Source organism: Silene latifolia, chromosome 3 (genome assembly GCF_048544455.1).
Source record: "Silene latifolia isolate original U9 population chromosome 3, ASM4854445v1, whole genome shotgun sequence".
NCBI classification, from domain to species: Eukaryota; Viridiplantae; Streptophyta; class Magnoliopsida; order Caryophyllales; family Caryophyllaceae; genus Silene; species Silene latifolia.
This window is the reverse complement of record NC_133528.1, coordinates 40530884-40546247: the sequence shown is the minus strand read 5'-3', so window position 1 is coordinate 40546247 and position 15364 is coordinate 40530884. Positions and strand designations below refer to the sequence as shown.

Sequence of the window (15364 nt, the reverse complement as noted above, 5' to 3'; positions counted from 1 at the left end):
ATAAATATAACTTCGTCAACCTAAATTAGCATACGGAAATATAAACATATTAATTAAAAAAAACTAATAAACGAAAATATTGGCAAAGATAATATGATTTTGAAAGAGGGAAAAAACTTGTATATTTATACATTTTTTAAGAGATTAAAGATTTTGATACGCCTCTTCCCCTTCCCCAATATTAAAACATAAAAATGAGTAAATTAACTATATGAATTTATGAGATTAAAATTTGTCAAATTAATATAAAGATTTTTTAACTATGTGATTAATGAATTCTTAATTAGTTTTCCAATCTCTTGAACTTCTACTAATGTAAATACATAATTAAACAATAGGTAAACATGGAAGATGGAAGTTTATGTAGACATAAGTAAAAAGAGTTTAGTGCTAACATGAGATGATGTCACATGTCCTTTACTTAGATGCTCTACATACTTTTTTTTTTTATATTATTGTATGCATAGATGAGTAAATTAAATTAATGTTGTGTCACAATAAATTATTTTCATGTCACATTGTGGCTGAATAGAATCCTAAACCAACGGCTGCGTCGAGAGGACTCTCTGAGCTGGCTATCTTCAGCAACTGTGTAAAGGTCAAATTGAGGGAAGATGATATTTTGGAGGTTGTGTAGGTAGTAAATTCATGTGGGTTAGCTAAAAGAAGCTAGATTAGAGGGGATTAAGAAGGTAAGAAAGGGGGTGTTAAGAAATGACGGGCAAACATGGTATATGTCGATTGTGGGTAGGCAACAATAGCTAGGTCCACGGTATGGGAAAATGGTGACGTGAGATTTTTGTAATGCAAGGTGACATTTAGTCCATGTCTACGTGGCTTTTAAGGTGGTGACGTGGAATTTTCGTAATCCAAGTGGTATTTAGTCCAGGTCTACGTGGCATTTAATGGTCACCTTTTTAATAATATTTATAGATGATAGAGGACGGTGTGAGTGGAAACATGTCTGTGTGTCAATAGTTAGAGGCTGACGTTTACATAGAATGTCCTACGTGGCTTTTTGTAAGCCTACGTGGCTTTGTCAATGTGGAGTTTATTACTCATTTTAGGGGAGGCTTTTAATTATATTTATAGATTAAACAACAATTAACAAATCAAAATGCATACTAAATTAAAATTCCGGCGTTTATTGTTAGAATATGTTGAACGACAAATAAAAATCACATCATTCTAATTTTTCATCGTTCATTAATGGAACTCTTTCTTTTTGTTATAAACTTCCTCAATTTCATTAAATTATTATATACATCTATATATATATAATTCAAAAAGTGTATCTAAAAAATAAAAATAAAAATATTTTATCTCACAAATTATCTAAAATAAAAATAAAAATAAAGGGGGAGATTAATAGGTAAAATTGATCTTTTTTTATCATTCTTTAGATATCTCACAAGCATCTCACAAATTATATTGTATACATAGTATACATATGCAATATAATTAAAATACAAACTTAAGTAATTTTTAATTGCCACATGTCAAGTTAAGCTACTTACAAAGCATTTATCTAAAAAATTTAAAATTAAAAATAATTACTATATTTCACAAATCATCTAAAAAAATATTCAAGGGGATATTAAAGGGGGGAAATTAATAGCTTCTAACACACTTTTGACCTTTATTCTCTCAATTTTAATTTTTAGAATTTATCCACATAAATTGTAACTTTTAATATTCTAAAACTTTATCTTCAACATTAAAGTTATTAAGGAATACCAAAAGTAACTAATTTACTCCTTAATCATAAGTGGAAAAATTTATGTATAAATAGTGTCAAAATGGTAATAATATCCACATATATAAAAGGGGTCACTACTTTTAATTTCTAATACTCCTATTTATTTGATTTCGCTGCAATTTCCATTTTTGGTAGTTTATTACTGTAGATTTTTTTTATTGATATTCCAGAAAAATTATTTAGAGAGGTTATTGACTTAAATTTAAATTATTTGGCAGGTAAATTACTAAAGGAGGAGCTACACAAATTTAGAACGAGAATAGGTCTTACTCCTTAGCAAGATGGAAGATAATATTGGTACATAATAGTTTTTATTGAACCTTTTTCCTCGTGTGAATTGAATTTTTTTATTGTACATAATCTTTTTAAACTACTCAACCCCTATATTTTCACTTATTAGAGTAAAATCATCATCGCCTTATTGTTCTTAAATTAGATGAAGTTATAGACAAGTGTTGTTGTTCGTATTATCTTTTATTTGTGTTCTTTACCGTAAGTTAATAGTGTTTTTATTTTGTTTGCTCATTCACATAATTATAATCATGTATGGATTGAATATGTGACAGAGAGTAGCAAAAATTTAAGCACATATGGAGCGGTCCACATAGTAGCTCACAAGTCATGATGCGCTTCATTTGGTCAAACCTTTTCTTTTTTTTGTCATTCTCTAGATGTTTGTTTGATTAAAAAATTTTATTCACTTCTGTTTTTGGTTTCCTTTGTTCTATATATTATTGAAGAAAAAAATTGTCATCTTATGTTATTTTTCTTTTTCATTTTTGTTTTACAAGGACTATCAAATCGAAGGATGAGTAGGGACTCTATTTTAGTTTCCAATGCTCATATCCAATTAGTGTATAGTAACACCGTTATTTTGTGGTTGTAACATTATTGAACTGTTCTTTTTTTATTTTATGTTGGTTTGGGTTGAGTATACAATGAACGGTCGAATTGATTTGATCCATGAACATTCAACATTTATTTGTAAGATTTAACTTTATTACTCCTATGTCTCACACCCCACATATATTTCTGGTCAATGTTACTTTTTCTTATTTGATAAGGATTTTGAAGGGTATTGTATTGATTTAAGTCTCCAACCAACTACAATATATATTTCTACGATTTGATGACCATTAACTTTTATAATGCAAAGATTTTCTTATGATTTCTTTGCCTTAAAGATCTATATTATTCCATATTTTAATTCCCCTCTATATACTTAGAAAATTTGATTTGTTTGTTTGATATGAATTTCGTTTTGAAGTGAGAGATATTTGTTTGATCAACTTAAAGAACAATCAAGATTTTGTTGCTTTTTTCGTCGATGTTCATAATATACTGCAAGGCGTACATAATATAAACCTAAACAAATGAGCGCATAAAAGTAGTATTATATATGTATGTCAACAAAATGATTTGACAATTAAAGAATATAAAAGAGAATCCAAAAATAGTCCCGTGATTTTTCACGGGTTTCAAAACTAGTTAAAGATAATAAGAAAATGAGTTGATCTTTCTTAAGAGTTAAGACAGATGTACCCATTTTAAATGTAAAACAAATCAACTATTACCCTATATAGGTCATAGGTGCATGAGCCAAGAGGTTCTCGTTTCCTAGGCATTCTGCCTATTTTCTCATCCGTCAATTTGACCCGTTTTATTATTTAAGACAAATATGTATTTTAAACAAGAAATTGTGCAAGAAATTAACTGATAGTAACACAAGTGAATTTGATGAACACAACTATCAAGTTTTTCAGAGTATTGGATGACTGTTGTATGCAACAACTTAGCCTATTGATTAAGATGGAGGTATGGTGATAATTCACGTGGTCGCAACCGCTTCCCCATATATTGTACTGGTCTTGCGCTTCATTTGAGAAAAAAAAAAATACAGGGAAAGATACGTAGCCGCCTCATATCCAAGGGATATTCCAAAAATCTGGAGGGTTCAAGAACATGGAATCAAAAGGCGTTGCTGTATGCTATCTATTTGGAGTCGCCATAATCAAAAACACATGAAATAATTGATAAAATAGCCGAAGGTATCAGATATCCAAATTCTGCTCTCTGTTTTTTTACAGGTGATTGTGTCATTGCTCGAAGTATTCTGAAGTGGCCTACATGTTCTTTCTCTTTAGAGCTTCGCACAAACACAGTGTACGCTTATACATTCTCGGAAACAATACTACAGTGAACAAACATCTTTCTCCCAAAATTCATTGCCTTGTGATTCCCTAATTACAAAGAAGTGTAAAAGTTCACCTCATTTGGATAAATTTGGTCAGTGCTGATATATCCAAGGCAGGGAATTCTGCTACAGCATCAACCACAACTTGTGCCAGCTTCGTAGCATCATCGTTGCTTGCTGCCTACATTATATTACTTACTGTTTATATCTAAACAAAATAATGAACAATTTTAAAAAGAGACTGGTAAAAAAGTGTTAATAACAACCTCAATGTTAAGAGGAAGAACGGGATCATGAAGTGAGAGTCGCAGGAGGAACCAGCCGCCAAAGCCCGCAACTCTTACCTGTTTATAAGAGCAAATGACAAACATGAAGTATTAGAGCCATTGACGCAGTCAGGTACAAAAAAAGATAACGAAATACATAGGGTGGAAGCAATTCTACTATTCTAGACCCATATATTAATTTTTCATCATTCCGAAGTAGAAACATACAGGAAGCCAGATTTATCACACTAATGTTAATCCACTAGGATTTAAACCAAATTGGATGTAGAACCACCACCAAATCGCAGCTCACATGGATAGCCAGTACAACCATACTGGCATACAGCCAAAATAATATTCACATAGATTAATCCATCATGTGTCTGAAAACTTTACATTTGGCATACAGAATACATGCCTGAGTTGCCTCCATCTTACAATAATTTTCTTAGTGTCAAAGTTCCCTTCTCAGATTTTGACCGTTAAAAAGATTACTATAGGACAGAGGGAGTAACAGTTTCTCCAATTGCCTCTATGTATTAAATCTCATTTTGACATTTGATCTCGAAATCAGTCAGTGACATCTCACATGGTTTCATCTCAGTATTTATTAACGAGGGCAATACAACAACAACAACAACATCAGAGCCTTAATCCCAAAATGATTTGGGGTCAGCTGACATGAATCATCCTTTAGAACCGTCCATGGGTGAACGCACACCTCAAAATGCGAAAAAAAATAGAACAGAAAAAGTGAAAAACAAAAGGGGAGTGAAACATAATACTTGGTTCACTATTAAGGTATTCCGGACCCTTAAGTTTTACTTCGGTTTTCAAAATCGTTTTAATCTTTATTCTCGATTTAAATTCTAAGTTTTTATAAAAGAAATCCGGACTTCGATTTGACGAGGGCAATATTTTCTTAAAATGAGGTCAGAGTATCTTCATATTCTTGATACTTTGGTCACAAATGTGGTGTCGTGCCCCAAATTTAATACCATGATTTGCCTCAGAAGACCGCACAAATTCCAAAGTTAACTCAAAACATCATGTACACCTTGAGCACTAAACGTTGTTAAGGGCAGATATGAGACAAAGGAGAAATTGATCGTCAATTTAACCTACTATTGTGGTTTTAAAGAGGAACTGCTCATCCCTGTGATGCCCTAGAAGTATACTTCAATGTGGACTGTGGAGGATAGACTTTTATAACTATTACAGACAACCATGGATGTGATTGTCATCCAATCTTAACATTTAATAGGTCGTATGAGTATCCAGAAACAGTAACTGAGGGACCAACCACTTACACCATGAGACTTGGCTGGTATAAATCCCATTGCTTGGTCCCGAGATTCGACGGGTAGAACACACAGTTTGAACACAGGGTAGGGTTGCGCTGTGTTGTGCCACATTCAACCCTCTCTTACCCAGCCATTTGCGAAGGAACCTGTGTTGCTCTGACTCTCCGACACGGGTGTCGTGTCTGACACATGTCGAGTGTTGGATATGGCTATTTTGTGCAAATTTTTCAATTTTTTGGTCTAAAGTGAAGTGTCGTGTCGGTGTCGAATAGGTAGGTGTCGGACACGCGACACGTCGGCTAAGTGAAATGTCGGAGTAACATACGAAGGAACTTAATGCAGTGAGGTAATATTGTTGTGCAATGCAACAATAAGATTATAGAGAAGGCAGATCAAAAACTCCAGATTATGTCAACTTAACGACAATACTTCAGACATGTAAATATGCTGGGATGCAACTTTAAGTTGTAGGACTTACGCCTTCATAATTAACAGGAGCTTTCCCAAGTTTGGGATCTGAATCAACTACGTTCTCCAAGTGCTTTAACACAGCTTCCCCATAGTCCCTGAAGGATCTGGATTGTTCGTGACTATTAGTATGAGAGGTGATAAAAAATTGCAACAATACCAGGCATTTTAGCGTACCCTTCTTTAAGATCTGTATGGGATTGATCAATCTTTAGTCTTAATTCAACAGAAACAGCAGCCTCTTGCAGCCCTTCCACCAAATCAGTCAAAACTTTGCTACCGCTGCCTGATACCTTCGCAGATGCAAGCTTGTTTAGGAGCTTGACCTGTACATACCAAAGACATGATGAGCAAAGCAAATTACAAAAAAGCTTGAAATGTACCTGTGTACTACGGAGTAATGAACTATAACCGTAGGGAAACAAGAAATGAAAAACCATGGATGCCGACTCACCATGAGATATGCCCCATCATCAAGCCAGTGATTCTCTTTGAGGGCACCATGGCCGCTGGTCTCAATAGCCAAATGTGATTCTTCTCCAATAGTATTCTATCAATAAATTATCAATTTCCAGAGTGTTAGTACAAGAGTTTAAAGCTTCATATTGATGCCAGATGATAAATCAAGAGATGTCCACTTCAGTTTGAGGTCACCTTAATAGAAGCGCATAAGAGAGAAACTGAAGTTAAAATATGATGACACGGACCAGAAGTCGTTACATACAATGTTCTTAGTAGTTCAAGTACACAAGCTCCAGAATAACACGGTCACATTCATGTAAGAATACAATTATTTTAAGCAAGCAAACTTGAAAATCTGCGAAGTTGAAAATGAATCTTACCAGCCGAATAGCTTCATCGATTACGTTCTTGTACCCTCGCTTAAACCTGTGATGCTTTCCTCCTACAAATACAGAGGGCAGTAGGGCACAAGAGTTTCTTATAAAAGAGTACTAGTAGACAAAATTATCTATAGCTTAAGGTGAATAATTAAGGAGATTCTATGCTGAGACTATAAAATTTAAACTCACCAAGTTTCTTCTCAATAAATGCTGTGAGCCCATCTGATGTCACACTGTCGGTGACTATAGTTGTTCCTGGATGCTGGTACAGGAAGATTAAAGTAAAGTAGATGAAATTAGAAATTTCTGTTACAGCAAAAGCAATTTTTATATGTTACGATTAAGAACATCTTACTTCTTCGAGGATAATGGCAGACATAAGAGCTATCAACCGATTTCGATTGAGTTCACGGCCAGTAGAATCTACAGCAGCAGATCTAAGGGAGAGCGATAAAAATACATCAGCCACAGGTTTGAAGTTGAACATTCAGATTAAACTTGGCAAAAATTTCTCGACCAGAATTGACCCTACCAAAAATTACAACCCGAAACTGACCTAATTCCAATATTAATCTGAATTTTACTGATTTAAAAGCAAAAACCAAGAAAATTATGACCTAAAGCGACCCGTATGACTCGACCTAGAAATGACCCCTATACAAACTAACACGTACCAAAATGACCTGATGTACCCAAAAAAAAAAATCAGCACGCCACAAACTTATCTCACTCCAAAATGACCCGACCTGAACTGATCCAAACCAATTCTAGTGACCCATTTGCCAATTCTAGTTTAGATTACTCAACATATCAAAGTCAAAAACATCACCTGTCTACATCAGTGTCAAAAATGATGCCTAAGTCAGCTTTATTATCTAGAACTGCTTGAGTGATTGCTTTCATAGCTGCCTTGTCTTCAGGGTTAGGAATATGGTTAGGAAACATACCTGAGACACATAGATTGGTTAGGAACACAAATTTCAACACTTGAGAAAGACAATAAAATGAAAATTACCATCTGGTTCCAAAAACTGACTGCCGCTAGTGATGGCACCAAGAGGCTCCAGCACCTTTGCCTAAATATTACACAACAGGAAATTCCAAACATAAAATTATGATCATATTCAACTTTGAGAGTATTAATTTTTAATTTCTCTCTGTTTCTTCCATTTAAGTACACATGGAATCATTTTTTTGGTTCCACTTAGGAGCAATAACAATATTTAGCTTGTCCGTTTCTTTTTTCTAGGTGCTTATGGAAATCATCATCTGCATATATTGTCTAATTCCAGCAAAGCAGCAAGATGTGTAGACTAGATAAGAGTTAAGGCAACGAAAATGCAACTGTAAATCTGTAGGTGGTAAAAAGATTGCAAAGATGAGATCAATAATAAAACTTCAGGATATCATTCTTACTAATAAACGTTCTAGATGATTTCTCACAATGTGAATCAAAAAGTGAGCATAGATAATTAGATATGATACATGTTAACATAGAATGTAGATATTAATGTCTGGCAATAACACATAGCAAGATGTCAAATGAGACTTACAACAAAAAAGCCTCCAGCTCCATTCCCTGCATCCACAACTATATGAAAGCCCTCAAGAGGCTTTTCTGACACAAGGAACAAAGCAATGAATGAGAACAAGTGAATAACATGGCTCAACAATGAAGAAATAATGGATACAGAAAAATGAAATACATAATTGTTTTTTAATGGAGCAATAGAAGTGCAGTGGATACACGCTTTTTTTATTAAAATCCAAGGTTTTAAAATAAAATGGGCGAAAAGCTACGATGACTTTACTGCAAGTGACATGCTTTCTGAACTAAGTTCTTCACTTTTTCCACCATTGACAATAACGCGTGTTAGAATGTACCATTATACGGCAACTTGGAATAAGTACGCTTGATTTCTGGGTGTAACAATGGAAAGTACAGTTGTTGACAACTACTAGCATAATCAAACAAGGTGTGGCTTTCTCGAGATTTCAGACTGGAGCTACACGAAGTAAATAAAACTAACAGCATATTCATGAGCCTAAAAATATGTCTGTGATCTGTGAATGTACAAATTGAGAGCAGTATTAGTGCGCATATATTATTATTTATTAAGTACTCCATAGAAATTTTACCGATATCGCCGGCTGCTTTTCGAACTGCGTGTACAAGATCAGAAGCATAGATATCCATGTAATCTACTCTTCTTATAGACGTGGTAGAACGTTCATGGGACTTCAAGGCATCTACATTTGACAGGGTATTGTACAAAGCAGACGCTCGCTCCAAAATATCTTTGATATCAGCTTTTCCAAGTCCTCCCGCATTTGTGAAAAATTTGAACCCATTTCTATTGTATGGAAGATGACTAGCTGCCATATAGCAAACAAATTTAATACGAACAGCCAAACAACAAGAAAAAATAACCATTTTAAGCTTTAAAATACTGAAGTTCCACCCATAAAGGACCATAGAAGAAACAATTCATAGGTACATTGAAATATACAATACACTACCTGTTATCATGATAGCTCCATCAGCTGGTAACATAGCGCCCTCCTTTTCTGTGAGAGTGCTGTTAAACATTGCTGGAGTTGAAGCCAGTCTACATGAAGGTATGAAATTTTGTCAAAGGATGACTTGTTTCAAAAGCAGTAAACAGCATCCACATGTATGCAAAATCGATTTGCAAAATCAATATAGCGCACCAAGACATTGGCTTAGATTTGGGAGACATTTGAACACGTATCAGAAACTGTTATCATTTACTGATAAAATCATTCAGAGTCTCTAGTATAAGATGGATAGAGTATAACCGGTCTGTTTCTTAAATACAGGTCAAGCTGCCAGGCTTAGGATATTGGATTCCGGTTTCCTAGTCCCGATTAACATGGTTTCCTGCAGTATGGAAGGTATCACAGCCAAAAAACAATATATGTTCTCGTCTTACAGCTTTTTTTTTTTTTTGAGGGTATCTCGTCTTACAGCTTTCACCATTTCATTCAATCACCAAATCTATAGAGTTGTTTTACTTTTACCAAAAAACATATTGGAATGTCTACTCTTTCTCGACACATTTCATTACTGAAGCAAGTTGATGACTCCCACAGCCATCAATCAAGTTACTTGTTTCAAACATAATGTTTTACTCAAGTCACTTGGCAACATGAAATCCACAATACCATCTCCTGCTCCATTTTTCTACACCAGTCAAAACTTCCATGGGTACTATTTAATGTCATCTCAACTATAACCACATATCCATTAAAGTTCCCACTAATTATTAGTTTCTTGCCATTAGGAACGCATTATACCATCTTCTCCAAATCTAACTAAAATTCATGTATAACACATGCATCCAACCTTATTTGTAGTGCATGCTGATCAGCTGATATGATTCTGGATGTGCAAGACGTAGCTTAATTAGGACTCTTTGATTAGTTATCTACAGTTACTAGGTATAATAAAATAAGGCAATCGTTATGCCATTAGAATTTTAATAGTTAACAAAATTAGGAGTCTGGTTAAATTATTAGGTTTCCTACTATTAGATACGTAACTAGCTACTATAAATAGGATGTTTTGTATTCATTAGACAGAATATTGAGAATAAAAGTTGAAAAACTCGATCAAGCTTTGATCACAAACTATATTTGAGACCGTACATCAAATCTTTGATTTAAGTTAAATAGGTCTTTAACTTAATTCATCGCTTCAAGTTAAATAGGTCTTTAACTTAAGCACCCATTGTTCGAGATATAGGTCTATTTCGAGCAAATATCCCATTGACTCAAAGTCTCGGCGGACTTTTGGTCAAATATCCCCACGGAATCAAACTTGTTGATCCCCACGGAATCAAACTTGTCCCTCGGTCTCACGAGTCACGAGTTCGATCCCTACCACAACAATCGTTCGTTATCTTAATACCCTTCTGCACTCTTATCACGTGCACTTAACTATAACCACATGTCCATTAAAAGTTCCACTAATTATTAGTTTCTTGCCATTAGGAACACATTGTACCATCTTCTCCAAATATACCAAAAAGTCATGTATAACACATGCATCCAGCATTCCAGCCTTATTTGTAGTGCATGCACTTGTAATAAATACAAATTCATTCCCCGTCACAAATATTTTGGACACGCTTCCAAGCAAGGTTGCATTTCGTTATGAATACGCCACATCCGCTACGTGATACGTTCTTACAGAGGGTTTGTCATATAGATTTGAAGGGTCATGACTCATGACAGTATACACTTGGATGGACTACTCGCATGATACAGCCACTTAGCTGTAAATAATAAATTCTGTTGAGTTGGTGTCCTAGCCGGCTCATAGTTGCCAGAGTAATTTGCAGGAGCCATTGAGGCAATGGGGTAATGTTGTGTTTTGGGATTGTGAAAGAGCAAAACCTCTCTTTCCTTCATAAACTCTATATATGGCTCTCTTAAACAGTGAAGCGTAGATCACTCTAGAGAGAACACCAAAATATACACGAGTAAAACGGAGCAAACAAGACAAAACTATGACAGTCTCCAGCATTTATAGACAAACAATTGAGGTCAACAGTGATCAAATAATTTAGGACATCCAAAAAGAAGGGAAAGAGTATCGTACCCAAAATGCAAGACATCAAAACCAGCCCCCAATAGTCCTCGAGATACAGCATCCTAGCAATGGATTTTGTAAGTATGTTGAAAAATAAAAACAGTAGAATGACGTTGTCAACTAAGAAATTCAAATTCCAATCAAATTTTAAGAAAAACAATCGGCTTTCTACTTAAAAAAGTTAGGACAGTACAAATGTACAATGCACCAGCCACCAGATGCCATTTATATAAAGTTAATTACAAAATTCGGTAACCTTTCCTCGGGTCGAAAACATCAAAGCATAGGGTAAAATCTGATGGTACACAAGAATCGAGATTTAAGTTCCTTAGAAAGAAACTATATTCCACGTCATCAAATCCATTTTCTAAAAGTGGAGTAATTGAGTTCTTATAGCCCCATTCATCAGCAGAATCAAATATTACTTAATTGTAGCTTCCGAATCTATAATCTGTAAGGCACCTTGGCCATTTTGTAACCTAGATAAAAATTATGACGGCAAATGCACTAGTTTGGGTTTTAGGTCACTGCAGATGCCAATAAAATGCGAAGGATACGAAACTGGGGTTGTCTACAGGGCTTGTTAAAAAAATATTGGTTGACTCTTAGAAGTTATCAGCAATATCAAAACTAAACAATGGAATACCTGAAGCTTGGTGGCTGAAATTCGGGAGTCATGACCAATTGAAACCCTCATGGACCTGGATGCTGCACCTTTCTTATCTGAAAGCCATGCAGCAAATGCAGCAGCTATTGCCTCTGAGACAGGTTCTGTAAGAGTAACAGGTTCACCATCAACTCCAGCCACAGCAACTCCACGGATATCACTGCAAGCCAAAAGCAAAAGAAAAAGAAACACATCAAATCCAAAATTTTAGAGATAGTAATAGAAAATCTTCCTTGGTCACCAGAGTCAAAAGCTATTGAATATTTGAATGTCAATGGATAAACTAACATGGCCAATTTCCAATAATGTAATATAGTCAATGGTTTGATGGTCTGTGGAGCATAATGGACAGTTATTGTGCTCAAAACAATGTTGAGTTTCAACGAGTTCGACTATGAACTGTTGGTAGTGAGACACAACACCAGTTCTTTCACTCACACATTTGGCTGTCAAGATCAGAAGCATCGATATAAGCATTGATATAGATGACTTATTCTAAGTGCCTTTATAGGGGAAAAAAAAAAGATCATATTAAGATATTGCCAAAAGCATATAGTCGCAACCAAGTGCGTCGTTTAAAGTTGAGAAATTGAAAAATACTCAAATTCTTTGCTGAAAAAAAAAACATAGAGAATGATTGAGAAAAATAGTTTCAAACAAAACACTTTTTCATACAAAAATGAAGAGTTGACAGGTGAACTAACTCCCATGTCAAAGTAAAGGATAGATACCTGCCATTTTGAAGTTTGAGAAAGTCACTCTTTTCAAGGGATGACACTGCAGTGGCAGATGACGCAGCTGCAAGTGAAATTAAACATTTAAATCCTGATAATGGAACTTGGTAGTTAGGTTTCCTAAAGTAGCCAACAAAAAACATAAGCGCGCAGAGTCAACAAGACTTCCAAAATGTCAAAGTACATAACAGATCGCTCAAACAGTGCCATGTTAGATAATAAGAGACTAGAGCAGACCATTGCAGCAAATAATTCCTCGGTTAAAAAAACCACTCTGATTCATTGACAAATTGCGCAATTGCATGGCCGAGATACCATTCCATGCTGACTTCCTTCTGTTTAAGGGAAGAAAGCTGCGCAAATTTGAGGCATAAGAGTCTCTGCCGTGTAGGTTATGTAATTGTCTAGTTTGTTGGCAGTAGTGTGCGACACAAACATTTTGGAAAATCTTCCCTGTCATCACTGCATGGAAATTGGCAATTTTTATTAGAGATGGGATTGTAAACCTTGACCGCGTGAGGGTTGTTCCAGACCTAGCTAATTTTTAAGTTAAAAACTTAGAGAATTATAAAAAAACAGCTAAGATCTCTATTTTCCGTTGTTTTCATGGTTTTATGGAAAAATTAAGGAAGAGGCAAATTAGGGCGCTTATTAAGCTACCCATCCACTGATATCACAAACAGAGCAGTTACATAGTTCACTGAATCTATTTTATTAAAAATACTCTGACATCAACCTCCTGTCCAATAGAATATTCCACCACATCCTTGAGCACAAGTGCACAACACAGGAGCATCAGAAATATCAGATAGATTGAGCAGCAAATTTATCGATAAATAACAGAATCTAAACTCACACAAGGGAAGGGAAGAAAGAAAATCCAAGAACCTAGTTTTAAAAGACATGAGGAGCACCAAGGCGAGGAGCCCGTAGCAACAAAACGTGAGTGGAAGGCACTTGTCTTATAGACACAAGGCACACAGTTTTTGCTAATAAATCTGTAATTTCAAGATGAAGTTTTGTGTAACATTTCCCTTTTAGGATTTTAAAGAGGGTTGACATGTCAAAAAGTATTGAAATTGTGTCATCTTTCACCTTCGTGGCTGCACCTTGTCCTACTTAAGGTGCACCAAGGCGTTCAGAGTAGTGCCTCAGTAAGCTTAAAACAATGCCACTGCAAATTCATTCGATGTCATCCATGATTGATGATAGCAAGTCACTATTCTCTAACATACCATATTAATACTACTCGCTACGTCCCAATGATTTGTTTACCTTTGATTAAAATACCGCCTCTCACAAAGATTAAAAAAGTAAACAAATCAATGGGACGAAGGGAGTATATCTTTGATCAACGAAATTGAACACCTACAGTGAACAAATCGTATTCCACAATAAAAAGGTCAATTACATTATTACTTTCAAATTATCCGTAATTACAACCAATAATCACAACACAAAATGCAGCAAAATTATCAATATCCGCTATAAAGTGAACTGAAAGTAACTCAAATCATTCCTCAGTAATCTAAAATTAATAATAATACAGATAATCAAAACCTTAAAAAAGATGAAGATGAAATCAGCTAATTTCATGAAAATTAAAAAGTCAAAATTTCATCAATCAAAATTTTGAATGAAAGGAGAAAATGATGAAGTTAGTAAGTGGAAGTAAAGCTATAGATGATCAAAAATGGCGGAAATTGAAGAAAGAGGTAAACATTATCACCTGCCATAGAGCTGTGCGTCGTGGATATTCGGTAGAGATAGAAAAAACTAAATTAATGAATGAATCCGATTATAATTGGAAACTACAAGATGCGCCGGAAAAGTGAAGATAGGTAGGTAGGTGTATCATGTATGCAAACTAAAATGGTCCGTAGACATTCAGACATGATGGATAAATGGTCTTTACTAAAATTGAAATTTCGAGGTAGTAATGTACTATTGTGTAATGCGGTTTTTTTTTTGGAACTTGTTAAATACCGTGCATAACTTTAAAATCCCGCGCATTTTTACACATTCTTTCAAGTTCGCAAAATCTTATTTCAGACGGGCACTTTTCCCGTTTGAAATAAAACCGACAAAATATTGCCACTTTTTATTTTTTAATAAAATGTAAGTAGTGAATCTACAAAATGTTATCACTAGAGGTGTCACTTTTTACCCTGAAAATAGTGGAAAAAAATAATGGTAACATGTTATCAGAAAAATACAAACATTTTACCGTCAAATGATAACATGTTGTCCGTCTTATTTCAAACCAAAAGTAATGGTCTGAAGCAAGACGCACTGTTTCAAGTTTACCCCTCTCATTTCTCACATCCACCCAAAAAGAGACAAACCAAGAAAAACCCAAAAATCCCAAAAAAATACCCTAATGACTTTAACCTTTAGTCGTGTATCATGTGGTTAATCTCCAATTTAATGTCATTAACTCTTGTGAGGAAGAATCAATCAGTCATGTAATCATGTTCTTCTAATTGCCCATTACTCCGTACAACCAATTACGTAT

General features: G+C 34.8%; 1 protein-coding gene across 2 annotated transcripts; it reads right to left on the bottom strand.

Annotated features, from left to right (window-relative positions):
• Positions 1 to 3786: 3786 nt before the first annotated feature.
• LOC141647569 (uncharacterized) lies at positions 3787 to 14693 on the bottom strand. Of its 2 annotated transcripts, XM_074455808.1 has the most exons (18): positions 14579 to 14693; positions 13087 to 13311; positions 12847 to 12913; positions 12095 to 12275; positions 11458 to 11510; positions 9354 to 9442; positions 8973 to 9209; positions 8387 to 8451; positions 7849 to 7909; positions 7663 to 7780; positions 7189 to 7270; positions 7023 to 7095; positions 6834 to 6895; positions 6446 to 6541; positions 6169 to 6317; positions 6002 to 6098; positions 4220 to 4297; positions 3787 to 4134 (listed from the first exon to the last, which is right to left on the bottom strand). In XM_074455808.1, exons 1-18 carry the CDS (start codon positions 14583 to 14585, stop codon positions 4024 to 4026), a joined length of 1851 nt encoding a protein of 616 aa, XP_074311909.1. In that variant the 5' UTR covers positions 14586 to 14693; the 3' UTR covers positions 3787 to 4023. The 2 variants fall into 2 exon arrangements, with proteins under 2 accessions (XP_074311909.1, XP_074311910.1); XM_074455809.1 differs by lacking the exon at positions 13087 to 13311.
• Between the last annotated feature and the right edge of the window lie 671 nt (positions 14694 to 15364).